We start from the raw sequence: 21,011 nt of genomic DNA, 5'->3' as shown, positions 1-21,011 counted from the left end.
TTATATTTGTTGTGCCTGACACTGCGCTGAGAGCGAGTAGGTGTAGCTTGTTGACTAAGCGTCTCCTTGACAACCTCCAGAAACAGTACTGCAAGTCCCGTAATGCTTTGCGGCGTGTTTCCGGAAGCAATACGTCTCCATTCATGGGTTTGCTTCCCTTGGGTCAACGAAAGCGCGACGCAGTAAGTGTTCAAGTACAAGCAAATTTAGGCTTTTAACTGCCTAAGATTGTGTTCCTGACACAATATGTGGTATAATAAGTGTGTTAAAATACATATACTCTTCTTGTTGGTTGGGTGTTCGCAGGTAACTTCCAGTTTTCCACAATAGATAAAGCCATGCCGCCTGGGCCTGTTCAAATTGTTCAACCGGAGCCCAACAACAAGGTAACGAAACCGCTTCAAGTCAGCTAATGTTAGCATTGTAGCTAACATACAGCTTCTGTGTGCAAACTAATGGACAATGAACTTACACTTCATCTTATTGCGAAATGTCTCTATTAATGTTAATTAGGCGTAACGTTAAATCTTGTTAGCTTTGAGGGTAAGTTAACGTCAGTTCACCCAAGAAGCGTTGACCAAAATTACAATTAGATTTTTTGAGATAGCTGTTAGCTGCTGAGACTTGTATTTTTTTTTTTCTAGAAAGAAATATTCCTGCTAAAATTAATGATATTTTGAGTTATATTTCTTCTATTGGTGTCTGAAGCATTACCATCAGATAGCTTGGCATGATACTACAAGGGGTAACGTTAAAGGGGGTATTTTGCGTTTTGGGTGAATTGACATGTTTGGTAACGTTGAAGCTTGTGAAGTGTTGGTGGTAAAATATGTAATTTGAATAGTTTCATAGCATGGCCATGCTAAGGATTTGGATACAGTAGATACTTATTTACTTTTAGAGTTTTTTATATTTTAAATCTTGCACACTACAGCCTAACAAATGTTAATTTTGTCCACAGAACGATGCAGCAGCTGAAGAAACCCCAGCTACTAAACCCATCGTTGGTATCATCTATCCACCTCCTGAGGTCCGAAACATAGTGGACAAGACAGCCAGCTTTGTTGCCAGGTTGGTTATTCCACATATGTCAAGCACAACTCTTTTTTGCACATGTACAGATACACACACAGGGATACCATATTCTACTTTGGATATAGTGTGTATATTTTATATATTTAAATCTACTTCTATTTGAATTGTTGGGTTTTTTTTACTCTTTGCACTACATTCCCCTGTGCTACTGTGCCAATTTGAATTTCCCCTACGAGCGCTCAATAAAGGACCATCTTATCATAATTGTCTAGTCTTTTATACAGCTGCAATCTTAACTGGATTTTATGTCCATGATTTAACTAATTTCTCGTCACTCCCCAGGAATGGGCCTGAGTTTGAAGCAAGAATCCGTCAGAATGAGATCAACAATCCAAAGTTTAATTTCCTCAACCCTAATGACCCCTACCATGCCTACTACCGTCACAAGGTCAATGAATTTAAGGAGGGCAAAGCGCAGGAACCATCTGCAGCAGTGCCTAAGGTTATGCAGCAGGCCATGCTGCAGGCCCAACAGCTTCCTCAAAAAGTAAGACATTGCATTTCAGTCTCTTACTTTAGTTTTTTATTCATTGCTTACAATTAGTGACAACTGTATTTCTGTTTGTCAATAGGTGCAGTCACAGGTGATTCAAGAGACAGTGGTCCCCAAAGAACCACCTCCTGAGTTTGAGTTCATTGCTGATCCTCCATCAATCTCAGCATTTGATCTGGATGTTGTCAAGCTCACTGCCCAGTTTGTTGCTCGCAATGGCCGCCAGTTTCTCACGCAGCTCATGCAGAAAGAACAGAGGAACTACCAGTTTGACTTTCTGCGGCCACAGCACAGCCTTTTCAACTACTTCACCAAGCTGGTTGAGCAGTACACTAAGGTGATCTGACAAACTGCATCTCTGACATTATTGATATTCTTTGTTTGGGTGGTGATGGTAAATTGCATCTTGTTTCTCAACTTGTAGATTCTGATCCCTCCAAAAGGCCTACTGACCAAACTGAAGAGAGAGGCTGAGAATGCAAGAGAGGTTATGGACCAGGTAATCCCCTTAAACTGTGACTGTTCCTCAGAGTAAGCATTTAATAGCATGTTGCCCATGTTAATCAGCTGTCGTACATCACAACTATCAGGTGAGGTACCGCGTTGAGTGGGCAAAGTTCCAGGAGCGTGAGAGAAAGAAGGAGGAGGAAGAAAGAGAGAAAGAACGTGTAGCATATGCCCAAATCGACTGGCATGACTTTGTAGTGGTTGAGACGGTGGATTTCCAGCCCAATGAACAAGGTAATACAACCACAATAATTAAAAATCTTTAAATGTGTAAGCCCCCTAAATGTGGTTAGAATAATTCATATTTATTTCCATCTCTGTTTTCACAGGCCACTTCCCCCCACCTACCACACCAGAGGAGCTCGGCGCTCGCATCCTCATCCAGGAGCGCTATGAGAAGTATGGAGAGAGCGAGGAGGTGGAAATGGAGGTTGAGAGTGAGGACGAAGACGATGAACGGGAGACTCGAAAAGAAGGCCAGCCCTCACAACCTGATCAAGACACACAAGTGCAGGACATGGATGAGGTAAGAACTGATGAAGCTATTAATCACAGTTCCTTATCGTAAACTGTCCATCAGTGAGCAGTTGTTGGCTTATTTATTGGTTGGTTGTCCCCTTTTTGATGTCTTACTTTCTTTTTTCATCTAACTAAACGTATAACCTATGTTTGCTGACCCTCTGCTTGCAAATAAATAAAATAACAATAAGTGCTCTTAACCACATATCATTCTTCCCCTCTTGCTTTCCTCAGGGATCTGATGAAGAGGATGACGGCATGAAGGCGCCACTGCCACCAGACAACCCTATGCCACCTCCACTGCCACCTACTCCAGACCAGGTTATTATTCGCAAAGACTACGACCCCAAAGGTAACACATGCTTTCTTATATGATGAAATAACAAGCTATTACTATGTAGAGTGTGTGTTAATCTCATGTTATCTTTTCATTGCAGCTTCCAAGCCTCAGCCCTCAATTGCAGCTCCAGATGAGTATCTTATCTCACCCATTACTGGTGAGAAGATCCCAGCCAGCAAGATGCAAGAGCACATGCGTATTGGTCTGCTGGATCCACGCTGGCTGGAGCAAAGGGACCGCAGCATCAGAGAGAGGCAGACCGAAGATGAGGTTTATGCTCCTGGTTTGGATATCGAGAGCAGCTTGAAACAACTGGCTGAGAGGCGTACCGATATCTTTGGTGTGGAAGAGACAGCCATCGGTAAGAAGATTGGTGAGGAGGAAATCCAGAAGCCAGAGGAGAAGGTGAGTACAGTTCTGGTTAAAAGAATTCCTGAGTTGAATGAAACTGAGAAACTATAGTTTTAATCTTTAAAACGTTTCACGTTAACAGGTGACTTGGGATGGCCACTCAGGAAGCATGGCTCGTACCCAGCAGGCAGCACAGGCCAACATCACCCTACAAGAGCAGATTGAAGCCATTCACAAGGCCAAAGGACTTGTGGGAGAGGACGATACTAAGGAGAAAATTGGCCCAAGCAAGCCCAATGAAATTCATCACCAGCCTCCCTTGCCCTCATCTGCATCCATGTTGCCTAAACCCAGTCCTCCAGTCACGTCCATGCCTCGCCTACCCTCCTCTGTGAGTTATTTAAAAACAATGAATTGTTAATAGAATAACATATATTTGAACTAATAATCCACTAATGTGTTATTTGTAAACAGGTGGGACCTCCGGTGCGCACCACTCTCCTGTCTGCTGTACCTGTAATTCCAAGACCGCCTGTGGCTCCTGTGGTGCGCCTTGCGCCAGGACAAGTTTTAACATCAATGCCTCCCATGATTCCTGCTCCACGCATCAATGTGGTCCCCATGCCGCCATCAGCACCTCACATTATGGCCCCCAGACCACCTCCCATGGTTGTTCCAACTGGTAAGATAAAGGTTATCAAACACCTGTTACTGACATTTAAAATAAATATGCATTGTTGAGGAAATGAATACTTGCTGTGTTGTGCTAATTTGGTAACTGAACCTCTGTCACATAGGCCTCCTTATTTGATAATTTTAAATATACAAATAGCTTCTTCTTTCTTCCAGCATTTGTCCCTGCTCCTCCAGTACCACAACCCCCGAGCTCTGCTCCTGCACCACCATCCCACCCACCCCCACCTCATGAGGACGAGCCAGTCAACAAGAAGATGAAGACAGAGGACAACCTTATTCCAGAGGAGGAGTTCCTTCGTAGAAATAAGGTTTGTTAGAGCAGTGAAATCTCATTGAGTTTATTTCTAGTTGTCAATGGAAGTGTCTACTATCTGGATGCACTAGACTTTATTCAAAATACTGGATTTGCATAGTTTTTACATATACAGACAAAGAGAAGGCAACAGAGTAAAGTAGGGTTAAGTATTGTCAATTTCTCTTTTTCATTGATGAGCCAAACCTCTTCAGTAATATGACGTTCACCTAAGTTCATCCTACTGTCCTTCCTTAAATTGCTCTGTCTTACATTACATTACATTTAGCTGACGCTTTTATCTAAAGCGACTTACAATTGCTATATAGGTCAGAGGTCGCACGCCTTAACTAGGGGTTAAGTGTCTTGCTCAGGGACACATTGGTGGATGGGTCACAGTGGGGATTTAAAACCCGGGCGCCATCACCCCCCGTCTTAACATGAGCCATGATTTCCTTTTTCTTCTGCAGGGTCCTGTGGCAGTTAAAGTACAGGTTCCCAACATGCAGGACAAGACCGAATGGAAGTTGAATGGCCAAGTGTTGAATTTCACTGTCCCACTCACAGATCAGGTATGCAAATGTTATCTTATTGCTCCCCTCTTTTTATTGAGTATATGCCCAGTGCATTTATTTTTATAAATGTGCAAATTGCAATGTCTCCATAGGTGTCTGTTATTAAAGTCAAAATCCATGAAGCTACCGGCATGCCAGCAGGGAAACAGAAGTTACAGTATGAGGTAAACATTTCTTTTTAAAACTCTTTTAACCTTCCTTTAACCTTTCAATGTGACTGATTGAATAACTCCGGGTATTCTTTGTTCCTTTTAGGGCATTTTCATTAAGGATTCCAACTCCCTGGCATATTACAACATGAGCAATGGTTCAGTCATTCACTTGGCACTGAAGGAGAGAGGTGGAAGAAAGAAGTGAGCCATGCAGAAAGAAGGAAAAGATTTTACTTGTGGATGTTTTTTTTCCCACCACTCCCTCCTGTCATGTCGTTTTAGTTTAATGACAATTTTCAGAATTATATTGTGTTTTTCATACAGTTTTGTGTGAATAGCATGTTTTTTTTTTTTTCTTAAACGGTAAGAAAAAGTTAATGCTAACTCTGAAAGCTAAATGAATTATACTGTATACTGGCTAGCAGACTAAGACTAAGCGCTGCTCGGTCAACTCTTGATTTTTCATGTTGATATACAGTATTTGGTAACTTTTAAGAACATGTAGAGCCCCATAATGTTCATCAGTTTAAATAAAGGAATGAAAGAAAATGAAATCTGCTTGTGTTGCTTCATGCTGATGTGTACGGTTAGAAGCTGGCTGGTTAATAAAAGTGTGATAAACTAATGCAGGCCATCTACAGACTATCAGATGCACCAAAAAGCTGGATTAGTGACAAAACAACAGTCTAGACTTAGTTGGTGGTTTGTACTTTGTACTTATTTGCTCTGTAATAGATAATTTTTATTTGCTCTGTAATAGATAATTTAGGTGGACTGCAGTGCTGTAGAGATCTAAGTTATTCCGGATGTAAGATTTACTTCCTAAAGCAGCCACTAGAGCTAACCGTGACAGTAAAACCAAGCAGGCTGGGTTGCTGGTCGAGACAAAATCAGTCCGGGGACACTCGGGATGACAGAACGGCGAACTAAGACGCCGTTATCTGACATTATGATTAACTAGTCTGTTAACCAGCTAACATAGTTGGTTAATGGCTAAGTTACCTATGAAAAACCAGCTGATAATAACGCGTTAGTTCGTTAAAGGTAGGGTCAGAAAATTGTTTGGATCGTGTTGGCACGGGCTGTTACAGCTAACTTTACGCTAGCAACCCACCATTAGCTAGCTAATGTTAATTTTGAATAAGCATTCAAATTAACATAGCTAGCTAACGCATAACATATTTGATGTGGCCTTGCGGTTGTTGCCATAAGTTAAGACTACATTCACAGAGAGAAGAGTAGTTGGAAAGTTGAACTCATGTCGAGAAATCATGGCGTCGAAGCCGTTTGATTCGACAACATATGCAGAGGAGCAGTTTTGACTTCGGGCTGTCAACAAGCTCGCTGACATTAGCTATCCTGGCTAGCCAGCTAGCTTTCTTGCTACCATGGCCAAAATAGAGAACGGCCGTAAATCAGTGGACACCAGGAGTATCCGGACCATTAGCAGCAGTCACATGGACGATGAAAGCTCTTTGGGATCAGACTCTGAAATCAACGGCTTCACCAGCGACAGACAAACCGATAGATATGGATTTATTGGAGGAGCACAGCAGCATACGGGATCATCGTAAGTTTGGTTCAACTGTGATTTATTGACATTGGCTTCAGCTGTGTTGCCAATGCACTTTCCACTAAGTCAACTAAAATATAGGCTGTAGTTACATTGTTTAATCTTACTTTAGCAAATGTTGAAAGCAGGGAAGTTGTTCTAGTAATGTCCCAAGTTGTGTTAGTGTTGTCTTGGTACTTCTGCACAACAGAGCTCCCAACCAGCTGCGTGGCACTATGTGTGTGTGTGTTTTTATATACCCAGTGTTTTTGCCTCACACAATAAGGCAAATATAAAGGCTAGAGGCTCAGATTAAGATGGATTGATAACATGTGGCATAATCCTTCATTCTGTCATGTACATAACCGAGTTCGTGGGGGGGGGACTAAAGCAATTTAACTGTTACACTGGTTAGTATATTGCAATTTTCATATAAATTAATGTATTCATAGCCTCTGAGGCAAATTACTGTTTTTTTCTAAGAAGAACTGTCTTTCTTTCCTTTTTTTTACTGGGGGCCTTGAGCCCACATGACAGCACTGAAACTGGAAGGAGTGAGTGAAAGTCGTGCCAAGCACTGGCTGGCTGGGAGGTTCCCGTTTTTATGGAGTTTTGGCAGACTTGGAGACACAGATCTGGTGCCCCGTTACTAGAAGGCCTCTTTTGGCTTACAGGTTTATAGGTGGTCACAAAATCCAGGGTTTAATTTACACCAAGAGGCAGTGATTGAAAGTAACTGATCATCTGTCTTCAGAAGATGAAGATGGAAAATAACATATTGTTGTACTGATCCCCCAATACCCCACAGTTTTTCTTTTAACTGAAACAGGGCTGTCCCAAGGAAAAAAAATGCTGTTTGAAGATGTTTGAACCCTACAATTACAGACTTGTGCTGATGAGATAATAACAGAGCTTAGTAAAGCATCAAACCTCATTCATAATGTAGGTTAGACTTGCCTACGTTTTCTTTTTCTCTTGAAGAATAGTATGTACAGTCCCTAATTTTTCCTCCCTGTGAACTGTTTTGAAGTTAAATTGCATCACAAGGCAGTCACATCCCCACTGCAGCTCTTTGAGGTTAAACAGGCTTTGCCATTAAATGGGCTGGATCTGAGTTAGTGTCTTTTTATAGTCTCCTCCAAACAAGGTTGGCACTTGTTGATTTGTGACTCATTTCACTGTTTTACTGACTGCATTTGAGCAGTGGCCACACACGCAGAGCTGGTAGCACATGCAGAAAGATTGTTTTTGTTACACCCTCTCAAGTCCACTGCTAACGACTGCCTTTTAAAACCCATTTTTATCCATTTAAGAGGTTTAATTCAGACTGATCTTATTGGAAATATACATACTTTTTTATCTGTCACCTAGCCCACGCTTCCTCTCCAAAAATAAGATTAGATTCTATGTTATTCAGTCTCATTTGGTTAAATATTGATTTAATGTGCAAAATTAGGAAAATGTATCTTCCCCAATCTTTTCTCTGTTGTGTCCCCAGAGCTCAGGATGTGCCTCCAGAGGTGCTCAGGCAAAGGGAGGTGAAGTGGCTGGACATGCTCAGCCACTGGGACAAGTGGATGATCAAGAGATTCAATAAGGTCAGCAAGTGTTAACTCATTAATACGAACTGTCAGGTGTCTTGTTTGTGTCTTGTATGGTGGTAGTCATGTGGATAGGCTAGATTGGAATTGGTTCCGTGTTTCTAAAATGATTATTTCAGTTCTGTCACCGTTGTCTCCAGTCAGACGTATCCCGCTCTTGGGTAGTTTTCTACACATGATCAGACATGGCAAATTTCATTGCTCAAGTATTTGATTGCACAAGGACAAGCCTGTTGTGGACACATTATTTGCAGCTTCACTCATATTGCTTGTTCTGTACAAAACACTCTTGGTAATTCAGTGCAGAGCTGCAACTTAACCTTGTTTGCATGAATCAACAGCAGGGCAGGATACAACCTGTCCCTTTATTGCAGCATGCACCATGTGACAAATTGATGGTGTTAGATTCAGGGTGGGGCTGTATTGGCTTCCTATGAGACGAGCATGAAATAGAGGTGCTGTGAGTGTAAACTGTAGCTCTTCACAAATCCAGTGTCAGCTTTCCAGGGTGAAAAGAACCTCATGAGAAGAAGACACAGTGTGTATGAGCTTGTCATTTTCCTGTTGTACAGGGAGGCTCAAAAGGTTTGGCTCCTTTTGGTTTACAATAACTTTACAGCAGACATTGTACTTAAGGGTGCTCCCATCATAATCTGCCGATAATGGCTTTAACTAGTTTGATTGGTGGCTAAAAAGGCCGATAAGAAAAGCCGATCAGATGATGCAATACTCGCCAGACAAATTTTCAACAGCAGCTAAAATGTTTTACTATGTTGTGTGAGCGGTTTTCAAAGCTAGCTAGCACCAAAGTCCGTCTCACACAAGAAGGGATTAACCGCCCACATTATAATTTACAATTGGAGTTGAGCAGAAATCAGACAAGTGGAGCAACACGCAGGAGCGATCATGTGAAACTGAGCTCATCTCACTCACACACCACCTGCAACCGGAGTTTAACAGACACATCAGGCAGAGAGAGAGAGAGAGAGAGAGACTCATCCTTCAGTGTGCGTTTCCTGATGCAAAGAGCAGCACCAGTCAATCAGCTGACTGCCTCTCTCTGTTTTTGTTACAAAAACGGAGACCTTTTGCTACGTTTCCGCCTCCCGTCCAGATTAAAACGGTGAATCAGAAGATGTTTGTTGCTGACCCGATGGACAAAACAGAGGACTTTATAAAACAATAACACACACTCACATTTGGCTTTGTGAGTCGGTCTTATCAGTAATTCAAAGCAAAAACACGATGCTACTTACAGAGTTTTAGTTTAGGCATTTTTATTAAAATATAAGTACTGTGTAAATAACACTTAAATTAGCATAGCCTACTGTGCATGTCGCTGTATTTACTTTGCGACAACTCCCAGTCTGTTTTCCGCCGCCGTCTCTCGTACTACTGTGTTACTTTCAGTAACAGTTCCACTTCGTTGTTGGCCAATGCAAAAAAGAAAAGAAAAAAGCCTGGTGTGGTTCTTGGTCTGTATTCATTTCTTTTTTCGCTCAATCGTCTGCTACTGCGGAGTACACCATCTGCTTCATGGTTACACTGGCACGCGCATGCCCAGTGTAGCTACCTGAACGGCCACTAGATGTGTTTTTTCAGTCCTTCTAATATAGACAGAGATCAACTCTGATAAGCAGCTGAAACGCTGCTGTGGACGGAGAAGATCGTTTTCATTATGAAACTGTTTTAAAAACGTAGCAGCGTGGATGTAGCCTCACATAACCCCACTCCTCTCTCTACTCCTCTCATGTCAACCCTCTCGTTTCCCCGTAAATCTCCCGTATATTTAACCTTTATGAAATCAAATAAAAAACCTTCTGGCCCTATTTAAAGTGTTTGCTATTCTTTCTTCTGGTAAAGTCGGTGGCAGCATGTAAGATATGTAGACTGTGCTTCCTGTACAAGGATTAAAAATGAAAACAATCCACTGAAATGATATAAGGCCTATAGCCTACTAATGGCAAACCATATGAAATTATAATGAATATAGTAGCCTATGTAATATTAACAACTGACTGTATAATATGGAATTTTTATTGTAGCCTATTTTTATTTTAAAAATTTTCCTTATTTTCAAATCTCACTAAAGGCAGTTTTGACTCCTCTCTGTAGCCCTTCTCCCTCTCTCTGCTCCTCTCTCTGCTCCTCTCTCTCCCCCCTAAAACCCACAGAACCTGCCTGAGCTTTCCAGAACAAAAAGAAGCTACTTCAGAGTTTATCATCGACTCATGATGCCTGTGCTCCTTAATCTCCTAAATATTTTGGCTACGGCCTTTTTTGTTGCAGATTTTATGGTTTTAGTGAATTTATAAAGATGCTGTTTGTTCTGTTTTTGTAGTTCATTCCACAGGAAAGCTATATTTGTTAAGCTATAAGATGTTCACAGTAACCAGGCAAAGGCTGCTATGGTTTAAGTCTCTTACACAGATTGAGCGGAATTTGTTGCCCATGTTTCCTGGCAATAAAATAAACAGTTGTCATTTCATGATACTTTATCATCTCTTAACTTTAACACTTAATACATTGTTTTTAGGACCAATTAAATAAATATACAGTGTACTGTATAATGCTACATGATAAATTAAAGGCTCCAAATAGACCCGGTGATCGGTATCAGCCCAAAAATCCTGATCGGAGCACCTCTAATTGTACTCTTTTTGGGGAAGTGTGCCAGCTTCATATCAGAGAAGAAAAACAAACAAAAGAATCAAGAAATAGTAATGCAGGTCAAACCAACATCCGTGTCAGTGGCTAGTTGGAACTCTAGGAATCAGATTACACGTTTTCTTAAATAAGCATCTTTGTAGAATTTCATAAATTATACTGTATACATGAATGATGCAGTCAGTGTCCAGGCATCTTTGGCCAACCTGAAGGATAACCTTAAGTGTGTTTTTGGCCAGTTCATTGTAGTGAAATTAATTTAAACTATACATCACGTGACAAATTTTTAGTGATATGTACAATTGAGACCTTTAAGGAGAGTATCTCAAATAACACTGTTAATATTCCAGGAATCTTGGCTTCTCATAGATTTAGCAGCTCTTTGATAAAATAGTAGCAGCACTGATGTGACATACATTTCCAGTCAGTCTTGGTAATAATTTTCAAAAGGCGTCTTTCACAGCAAACATTTTGACTTTTCATAATATCAAAAGCACAAGTATTAATAATAATAATTAATGACTGTGTTCTAATCAAGTTCCATCATTGCATTTATTATTTACAGCTGTGTGAATGTTGTTGTTTTTTTGTTCGTTTCACTGTCAGGGTTTATTGTCCGACGCACTTGTCTATAAGACATTCTCCAAGAACTTTGTAGTAAATGTCACCAAATGTGTTCTGAAAAAAAAAGGCCTCTGGTTGACAGTGGGGCTGTTACTAAGTGGTTTGAACAGATGACTGCATTTCACATGTATTCAAGAAAAGGAACCAATACCAAGTGACAGTGTTTTTATCGCTGACTGTATGCACTGTACCAGCTTGCACTATGCCTTTGTTGTCACCCCTGTTCCCTTTGTGTCTCTGCTTTGTTTGGTGAACCCTTGTTGCTCTGATGGCTCAGGTGAGGCTGCGGTGCCAGAAGGGAATCCCTCCTGCCCTCCGAGGCCGTGCATGGCTCTACCTGTCAGGGGGGAAGGTGAAGAAAGAGCAGAACCAAGGAAAGTTTCAGGTCAGACAGCGGCCTCTTTCACTTCCTCCTCACAGCTTTGTTTATGCTGTATTTTGGGCTCATTTCATTTTTTAAAATTTCATTTGAAATTGTTACTGAAACTGTGGCCATGCCACCGGTCTTACTTTTTTGGTTGAGAAGCCTGATTTATTTTTTTTTTTTTTTTTTTTATTTATTTTTTTTTACACAGCGCTGCAGCCAGTTCACATTTAGTTCAGAAAGTTAAGAGCTGATAATACAGCTTTTATTTTTATGCAGGCTTGTAAAATGCAAATCTTTTGAAGCTAGAAGTATTTTTTTTTTTTTTTTTTACACACAGCGCTGCAGCCAGTTCACATTTAGTTCAGAAAGTTAAGAGCTGATAATACAGCTTTTATTTTTATGCAGGCTTGTAAAATGCAAATCTTTTGAAGCTAGAAGTATTCCTGTGTTGAGTGAGTTTTAGAGCATATCCGCTTTCTGAATTGTTTCAATTTGAAAGCACACTGCCCTCAATGCTTTTGAGTTGACCTGTGAGTAATAAAGAGATCTCACAGTCTTTTCCACGTGTTTTGTCAGGAGCTGGAAAGCCAGCCTGGAGATCCCAAATGGCTAGATGTGATTGAGAAAGACCTCCATCGACAGTTTCCTTTCCATGAGATGTTTGTCTCACGCGGAGGACACGGGTAAGCTGTCTGACACAATGTCGCATTACACACTGGAATTGATGCCCAAGTCCTGTTTTACAATCAAGGTGCTTGTCTACCTGTTGTGTGTATTGGTGTTTTGACCCTCCGCAGGCAGCAGGACCTGTTCCGTGTTCTTAAGGCCTACACTCTGTACAGACCAGAGGAGGGATACTGCCAGGCTCAGGCTCCCATTGCTGCTGTGTTGCTTATGCACATGCCTGCTGAGGTACATTTTTTGCTTGTACATTTTTGGCTTTGTAATTCTGTGTTGGCTGTGGAGTGGCTGAGCCAGTGCCCAAAGCTCTGAAGTCTTGTTGCTTTTTTCATCTTTGAAAGTGAAATCCATCCTAAAATAGAATCACACATGCTTTTTACTTCCTATAAGTCTATTTTAAGATGAGCACAGAGACAGACTCTGCAGATTATGCCATCTGGAGATAAATCCTGGAGCTGCTCCAGAGGCTGAGGCCCCATCCACACTACTGCGTTTTCGAATTAAAACGAAGACCTTTTGCTATGTTTGCACCTCCCGTCCAGACTACAATGATGAAAACGAAGACCTAAAACGGAGATGTTTGGAAACGCTGCCGACCCCGTTTTGCGTTTCAAAACTCCGGAGGGCTTTTTAGTGAAGACGGGCCAAAACGGGAGGACTTTAGAAACGATGATGCAGCCGCTCACGCTCGGCTCTCTGATTGGGTCTTGCAAAGCAAACACAATGCTGCTGGCCGGGTTTTTGACATCATATTTTTATTAAAATATTCTGTACCGTGCAAATAACATCATCTGCCTACACTTGTACTGTGCATGTCGCCGTTTACTTTGCAACAACTCCCAGTCTGTTTTCTGACGCCACACTCCCGTGTTACATTCAGTAACAGTCCCAGCTCGTTATTGATCCATGCAACAAAAAAAAAACTGGTCTGATGCTTAGTCTGTGTTTATTTATTCTTTCGCCAAAACTTCTGTAACTACAGAATTGACCATCTGATTCATGTTTACACTGGCACGTGCATGCCCAGTCGTTTTAATGTAGGCGGATATCAACTCCGAAACGCTGGTGTGGACAGAGATCGTATTCGTTTTAATTCTCCGTTTGTAAACTAAAATGGAGTAGTGTGGATGGGGCCTGAGTGGTAGCTTAAATCTTTCATCTTGGTTGTAGATGTAGATTCCAATAAAACTCATATTAATGTCTCATGTTAAATTCTAGAAACCCATGAAGTAAGTCACTACTTGCGTGTTAATGGGTAATTTCCACAAAGAGTCATCTGGTGCTATCATAAAATCAAGTCTTAATGCTCATGGCAGTGCAGCATTCCCAGCTTAGTTGTTTTGACTTGCAAATTACTGATTTTTGGCAATTGACCCTTTGCTAAGCCATGCCCCGATTACACAGCTGGCCAATCACAGGGCAGTATAGGACTCGCACTATCTAAGGTCCGACACTTTCAAGGATACGCTCCATTGACTCTAATGCAAAAAGAGTCGTTTTCTAGCTTTTTCAAACACTGTTCCTGGGGCACTTGTAATAGTTACAGTTGCTACCCAGAGAGGTTGATAGGAGAAGTACGATTTATTCTCTTTCCAAAACCTAAAATAAATCCAGAAAAATGTCGGCTGTGGATTGTTCCTAATGTAATGTTAGCTAACGCTAGCTAACTTCCTACTGAATGTAACTTAATAAAGCCCAACTGTTCTGCTTTTTAATGATTGTAATAATGAATAGAGGCCTACCCAGCTGTACAGGAACAGTGTTGATCCTTAATATCGTTGTCTTTTGTCCCAGTTGTCGGGGGATGCGGTGGTTCACTTGTACTGTGTGATCGGTAGGCTTTAGTTTCTATTTTTCTTTTTGTTTCACGTCCGTTTAGTCAGTTTGACAGCCTGAAAAAAGTCTTCAAATATATAATACAACTGCAAAACCGTCTGCTTCTTTCCGAGATTGCTTTTCTCTTGGGAGTGCAGTAATAGATAGTGGCAGCGCCGACAGTTTGTCAGACTTGGCAACAGTAACTAAGGGTGTCGGGACTTGGCGAAGGGTGAATTATCACTTTCATGTGTGAGTAATGGAAAAACTAACGAGAGGTGAGTTTATTGGGTTTATAAAAAAAAAAGCAATAAATTCATATGTCAAGGGGAAAGTTATCTGAAATCTTGTTAATCATGCAAACAATTTGCATCATTAACGAATATCAGCAGTCACAAGTTAAAATGAACCAACTCTTATATGATAAACATTAACAGAATGTAGAGGATTTAGACGCTGCTGACGTCCTTCAAAAGTCAACGTTTCCAGTATTAACCTGCCTTCCATGTAAACACACAGATATCTCCTGTAAAATAATCAGTTCAATTTAGTTTGTTGACATCATCTGTATGTGTTTGCACAGGATGCCTTCTGGGGGCTGGTCCAAATTTGTGAGAAGTATCTTCCTGGCTACTACAGTCCTGGCCTGGTGAGACTGAAACATGTGCAAGCATGCCTGATGACACCACCAGGTGTTGGAAATGCAAAGAGAATGCTACGTCACCTGACTTTGCTGTTCTAAGAACTTTTATCCAGATTATTTAAGGGGGCTTTTGTTGTGATTACAGTAAAGCTGGAAATGGTTGTTGTTGCTGTGCACAGCGTGACACAGGATTTCTGTCGTTCTGACTTACTGATGAAACCAGTGGGGCGTTGTCAGACCATAATATATTATTGGATTACTTTCTTGCTCAACAACATGAGTAAACTATTTTGTTATTAATTTTGCCTGGTGGTTACTGTTCAACATGTTTTTGTATTGTATAATTCGTTTTAAAAGGAAATGAGACTTACTAATGAAATGTTTGCTCACAAAAACATACATGGAGTTATATTAGTTTGTTAGTCTCAGCCCCGACAAGACAGAGCACAATGGCTTTTGTGTTCTCTGTTAATACTTTCCTACCTGCGCCTCTTTCAGGAAGCTATACAGTTAGATGGAGAGATCCTGTTCGCTCTGCTGCGACGTGTCTCCCCGCTAGCCTTCCGCCATCTGGAGAAACACAAGATCGACCCCGTCCTCTACATGACTGAATGGTTTATGTGTGCCTTCTCTCGGACGCTGCCTTGGGCTTCTGTGCTGCGTGTCTGGGACATGTTCCTCTGTGACGGTAACAATGCCTTATAGCGCTGCAGTCGCAGCAGTAGAGTAGTGGCAGACGAGCTGTACATTTGAACTTCTTCAGACCCAATACTCAATCACCTGGCTCTTCACCCTCTCACAGGAGTGAAGATAATCTTCCGCGTCGGTTTGGTGTTGCTTAAGTGCATGCTGGGGACCCGGGAGAAGCTGAAGGCCTGCCAGGGCCAGTATGAAACCATGGAGCTACTCAGAGCCATCGAGCCTCGATACATGCAGGAGGGCTTCCTCGTCCGAGAGGTAACAGTAGAGGAGCAGAAACATTGTTTGGTGTCTAGGGAGACAATCCATTAACCAGAATGTGTGTTAAAGTTAAATTAGTTTAAATTTTTTCAAGGATTATGTCATACAAGGGCTGGACCATGCATAATACTTCAGATATTTTCCTATTTCATCCCCTTGATATTTTATTTTCCTTTTGCTTATCTAATTCTGTAATGCCAGTTAATGAAAACCACAACCCAAATAGCATCCTTTCGTTGCAGGTTTCACATTGGCTGACTTGTCCCACATTAAAGTGCATTTGTTAAATGTTTAGTATGTTGTTGTTGTTTTTCCGTTGTTGGGTGGCTATTCACTCATATAAACAACCTAAATCTACCTTACAGAGGCAGTATGGATCATGCAGTTTGTGGTGTTGATTAGTTAGAAAAGTTTGCTTTAGATGGGCCCTTTTTTCTGTCTTCCTGCACCGCCTGTCCAATCACAACTAGGTAGAGACAGTGTGACCTGTTGATTGTGTTTAAATGGAATCCAGCTGTTAGAAATAATACATTTAGAAAAAGTATGCTTATAATAAGGTATGCATATTTCCCCTTATTTTTATATCTCAGAATGTTTATCCACACCTTTTCAACATGAATAACATTATCTATGGCAGGCTAAGCTGTACAAAAGCATATACTAAGGTTTCCTTTAAGACATGAACAGTATTTGTTGATGACAAGAATTCATATTGCACTCGCATAATCCTTTAATGATGTAGTGGAGTGTTGTGCCACTCATGAACAATGGGTGTTCAGAAGTGCAGCTGAGGAAACAGCCAAGGAGGCTCTGAGAATGAAAGTGATACAGAGACCAGTTGACCGGAGTGCTGGATGGTCAGTGTCTGGTTCCTGCGCCAAGTTTTGTGTGAGCCTCTGTCCAGGCTAACAATACCACCTCTTATATGATGGGTTGTCCAGGGCGACCATGCATCCACACTAGCCCTGAGGCCCTTTGGCATTTACTTACAAAGTTCAAATCTTTTAACACAATGGCCAAACATGGAAGGAACATTCTGTATTAATGACTCCCGCTGTGACCTGCTGACATGCCTCTTCCTGTTGCAGATTCTGGAGGTGCCAGTGACAGCCCGAGACGTGGAAAGGGAGAATCACACCCAGCTGAAGCGCTGGAAGAAGAACCGCGGCGAGCTGAATTTCAAATCGCCCCCGAGGATGCACGGCGCTCAACTCATCATGTTGGCTGAGCCGCCGACCCGCCAGGACCTGCAGCAGAACCCCACCATTGTACTTGAGGTGCCTCAGCCAACCCCACAGCTGAAGAAGAGCAAGGAGGAGAAGAAAAGCAAGAAGAGGAGCAGCATGAAGAAAGCCCAAACCATTGAGGAAATCCCTAATCCTTACTCTCTCCCCATTTACCCTCCACCCTCAGATCCACCAGCCACTCCTCCAGTCAGCAGCAAGACACCAGAGACTGTGACACAGACTGAAATGTACTCACCTCACCTGCAGCAAGCGCCTCCCACAGGCCATCCCCCTGCCAAAGAATCTCCTCTTAAGCGATCCACACAAAGCCTTAACAGCACAGAGCAGGATACGTACCTGTAGCTCTGTGTGTGTGTGTGTGTGTGTGTGTGTGTGTGTGTGTGTGTGTGTGTGTGTGTGTGGACAAAGCACCAGCACCCTTCAACCAATGGCCAACCAGCCTTGCCAAGGTCTCTAATTGGCTGACATCCCTATTATCCTAGTGTGACTGTTTTTGTGTTCATTTATTCATTGTAGACGCCGTTTTGCCTGTGATCCTATTGGTATACACTAAAGCATCATTGCTAAGTGTAAAAATACTTTGATGCTTTGATGCCATTTCACAACGTGAAGTTGATGTTACCTCCTCTTGGTGCTTGATGCTCTAATTCAGACCACAAGTCTTAGTATTCTTTGTTTGTAAAGGAGACATGTTACTGAGTTGTTGGGAGCAAAGTAATTTCTTCAGAGCAGTGTGGTTTCAAGGTGTAACTTGGGACCTAAGGAACAATGAGGTTCCACAGTTTATGCAGTTTTTCTATATGCTTCCACTCAGATTCAACACTCTTGAGCTCATTAGTAATACTGTGCAGCAGTGGATATAAACTCCTGATAGAAATCATGCTTTTCAACTATTATTAGCCATTATATTTCATTAGGGGTTTCTTTCACTAGAGGGCAGCCTCGTGGAGGCGTCCGCTGTAATTCCTGTTACATTCCCTGTTAGTAAAGCTGATCACAGCAGGGATGGGATTTCTTTAAGGATTCACTAAGTTTGGGAGGTATTTTTCTGAGACATGTTGGGGTTTTTTTTGTTTGTTTTTTTTCTTCAGTAAGGAAACCTAAGCATTTCATGTTTATATTCTTAAAGGTGGAGCGATTCTGGAGAAATCCAAAACCATGACAAATACCATTTTTTATATATATATAGCAAACAACGACACAGTAAGTAAAGTAACTGACATTAGCTAAGTTGTGGGTTAGCAAACAGTCGTTACAGATGCTGCTGCGAAGTTAACATGCAGAGACCTCCCACAGCCAGCACACCAGCTCCAGACAGCGATACTCACAACTACATCATAGCTAACATCACAACAACAAAATATAACCTGGCAATCTAGAAAGTAATCTGAATGTCTGTGGCCAAGTCATTTAACGTTACTTCACATACTAATCATGGCAGGAACGGTTAGAATTGTGTAGTGTGTTAGTGTGCGGGCCACTTTATTTGTTTCTCATTTACAGAGCCAGTGCTGTGTACAAACACCGGAATTTCTTAGGCACACCCAGAACAGACCGCTAGCAGACCGTAAAGAGACAAAAAGATATGTATTACATTAGAATCGCTTACCCCACCTTTAATCACCTTACTGAATCGATAAACTTCAGTCATGCCACATTATGTTCATGGGAAGTCTTTTTCTACAAGTACTATTTATTTAAAGAACAGTTAAAACATGAAATTTGCTGTTTGTGCGTGTTCTGCACAAATGGTCACATTTTTTTCAGCGTCAGTTGAATTGATGTTGGTTAACTGTATAAACTCCAATATTCACTGTGCCAGGCACTTCCAGCCACTTTAGAGCTGCAGTAATTCATGTTACCTTAGGCAGCAGAGAGGAGAACACTGGACATTCCTCACTGTGTGACACATTCCTGCCTTGTTAAAAGCTAATCGATCTAAAAGCTGTCTCTTGCCAAATGCAAATCTGTATAATGTATGTGCATGTGTTTCATGTAACATCTTGGACAGTGAGCGATTGGAAATCACCTAATGGTGCTGACCTTCCTCTTGGCGTTGTTCAAATATCCAGCTGGAGCTAAGAAGATTTTGTAGTATCATCTTTTATATTTTGCTAGCAAAGCATATCAAGACTGCGTTGTTTTGAGATGACCTACGGCCGCTACCTGTGACCAAGCGTATTCTGTTAGTTAAGTCAAGAGGGATTTCATTATTTTGGGATATTTGTAGTATTTCTCCTTTTTGAAAACCTGGCTTGGAAATACGGAGACATGTTGTTTTTTCAAAATGTATTGGACAATCTTTTTTATGACGGTTCAAGTCAGTTTTGTAACTTTCATCACAATAAGAAAAGGTAATGGGAGTTTTGACAAGCATAAGCACACTTGTGTAAAATGTGTTTGTATAATATTAAAAAAAAAAAAGTATCATGCATGTGTTGGTCAGTTGGGGCTTAAAAGGATAACACACAGCCACTTGCCTGGAATGGAATAGCTTTTTAGTTGCTTATATTACACCTCACATTTTGCTGTTATATTTTAATTTAATGCTCATTATGTAGATATGACATGTAAAATAACAATTTGTTTTGTAATGAAATCTATTTTTCAGTCTATAATGCTATATTTTATTGAGAAGTGACAGAAAATGCAGAGGGGACATTTCTAAATTGTCTAAAAAATGTAGGACAGTATATTATTGATAAACATTTGTAACACTAGGGGGGAAAAGCTCATGAAATTTGAGGGTAACTTGCACGGGAGAAGTTTTTCTTACTCTTAAGTAGGATTCGTGTGATGTCACCATCCACATTAGGGTTAGAAAAACGTTTGACAACCATGGGGCAGTATGTGTCATCATGAAATTTTACGAATAAATGGATCTTTAAAGCGTTTTATGTTGATTGGTTTATTGATTACGATAAATGCATTGGAGCTTCCTGCCTGTATTTCCCTTGTTGTATGTCATGTCTTCTTTTCACCACCAGATGAAGCTCCAGAGTCATCACTTTGAAATGAAGGAGTGGTTCCCAAAGTGGGTGTCTGCATGGTGCTGTGGCACCCTGCCAAAGGTGCCCCGAGATGTGTTCAAGTCACGCTAATTACATTTTTGCATTACATTTTCAGATACATTTTGAATATAAGCAATGACCACAGTCAGAAACCCTGAAAAATATGCTGTATGGCCACAGCTTATATTGGTGACATGACAGTTCTACTTTTGAACTAAATTCTAAAACTACATTTAACCTGCTGTTTCCAGTCTTTGTGCTAAGCTGAGCTGACCAGCCACTGGCTTTATGTTCATATTTACTTTATATCAATCTTCTCATGAACTCTCAGCAAGACAACAAATTAACGCAGTTCTCAAATGTCAAACTATTCCTTTAAACTATGGCACCCCGTCTGGTTAGCTTAGCTTAGCACAGAGACTGTAAACACCAGTCTAATTAAGTTACATCTCGGTTGTTTAATCTATATAAAATGTGGGTTGAGCTTTAGAAGTGCTGGTAGGTGTATTTTGTTACCTTCGGACAGAGTCTAGCACAGATGTCTATGAAGATTCTCAGTCATCCAGGTCATAGTTATCCAACGAAGGTTAAAATGAAGGGCAACTGGACTTGGTTGAAGCTACTGGAAGACGTTTCGTCCCTTATCCAAAGGACTTCTTCAGTTCAGAACTGAAGAAGTCCTTTCAGTTCAGAACTGAAGAAGTCCTTTGGATTTGGAAGGGTTGATGCCCCTTTCAAACCACAGGTTTGAAAGGGGCATCAATCTTCTATAACTCGGCGAAAAAGTGAACACACTAAACTGTAAAGACGTTTGTGAATCACT

The 21,011-nt window shown here is 41.2% G+C and overlaps 2 protein-coding genes across 2 annotated transcripts; both read left to right on the top strand.

Annotated features, from left to right (window-relative positions):
- The first annotated feature begins 65 nt into the window (after positions 1–65).
- sf3a1 (splicing factor 3a, subunit 1) lies at positions 66–5,574 on the top strand. The gene is made up of 16 exons (XM_038703101.1): positions 66–182; positions 307–386; positions 962–1,071; positions 1,378–1,582; positions 1,668–1,925; positions 2,013–2,087; positions 2,179–2,329; positions 2,425–2,621; positions 2,849–2,966; positions 3,052–3,359; positions 3,448–3,696; positions 3,780–3,987; positions 4,155–4,309; positions 4,764–4,865; positions 4,961–5,032; positions 5,124–5,574. The coding sequence occupies exons 2-16, from the start codon at positions 339–341 to the stop codon at positions 5,223–5,225; spliced, it is 2,358 nt and encodes a 785-aa protein (XP_038559029.1). The 5' UTR covers positions 66–182; positions 307–338; the 3' UTR covers positions 5,226–5,574.
- A 293-nt stretch (positions 5,575–5,867) lies between these two features.
- On the top strand, positions 5,868–20,071 carry LOC119891450 (TBC1 domain family member 10A-like). Its single transcript, XM_038703107.1, has 9 exons — positions 5,868–6,590; positions 8,071–8,170; positions 11,742–11,849; positions 12,408–12,514; positions 12,629–12,743; positions 14,911–14,976; positions 15,469–15,658; positions 15,773–15,927; positions 17,019–20,071. The coding sequence occupies exons 1-9, from the start codon at positions 6,409–6,411 to the stop codon at positions 17,517–17,519; spliced, it is 1,524 nt and encodes a 507-aa protein (XP_038559035.1). The 5' UTR covers positions 5,868–6,408; the 3' UTR covers positions 17,520–20,071.
- The last annotated feature ends 940 nt before the right edge of the window (positions 20,072–21,011 follow it).

Source organism: Micropterus salmoides, unplaced genomic scaffold, assembly GCF_014851395.1.
Source record: "Micropterus salmoides isolate LMB-PRFRI ecotype aquatic unplaced genomic scaffold, ASM1485139v1 Ms_hic_scaffold_7, whole genome shotgun sequence".
Classification (NCBI taxonomy): Eukaryota; Metazoa; Chordata; class Actinopteri; order Centrarchiformes; family Centrarchidae; genus Micropterus; species Micropterus salmoides.
The sequence above is the reverse complement of the archived record's forward strand: the minus strand, read 5'-3'. Positions and strand labels throughout refer to the sequence as shown.

What these genes read in the sequence shown, in the direction of transcription:
- sf3a1 (XM_038703101.1), top strand. Translation starts at nt 339, where the DNA reads ATGCCGCCTGGGCCTGTTCAAATTGTTCAACCGGAGCCCAACAACAAG. An exon ending in CCCAACAGCTTCCTCAAAAA is followed by an intron (nt 1,583 to 1,667) that starts GTAAGACATTGC and finishes GTTTGTCAATAG; the next exon opens with GTGCAGTCACAGGTGATTCA. An exon ending in TGGTTGAGCAGTACACTAAG is followed by an intron (nt 1,926 to 2,012) that starts GTGATCTGACAA and finishes CTCAACTTGTAG; the next exon opens with ATTCTGATCCCTCCAAAAGG.
- LOC119891450 (XM_038703107.1), top strand. Translation starts at nt 6,409, where the DNA reads ATGGCCAAAATAGAGAACGGCCGTAAATCAGTGGACACCAGGAGTATC. An exon ending in GTCTCACGCGGAGGACACGG is followed by an intron (nt 12,515 to 12,628) that starts GTAAGCTGTCTG and finishes GACCCTCCGCAG; the next exon opens with GCAGCAGGACCTGTTCCGTG. An exon ending in GCTACTACAGTCCTGGCCTG is followed by an intron (nt 14,977 to 15,468) that starts GTGAGACTGAAA and finishes CGCCTCTTTCAG; the next exon opens with GAAGCTATACAGTTAGATGG.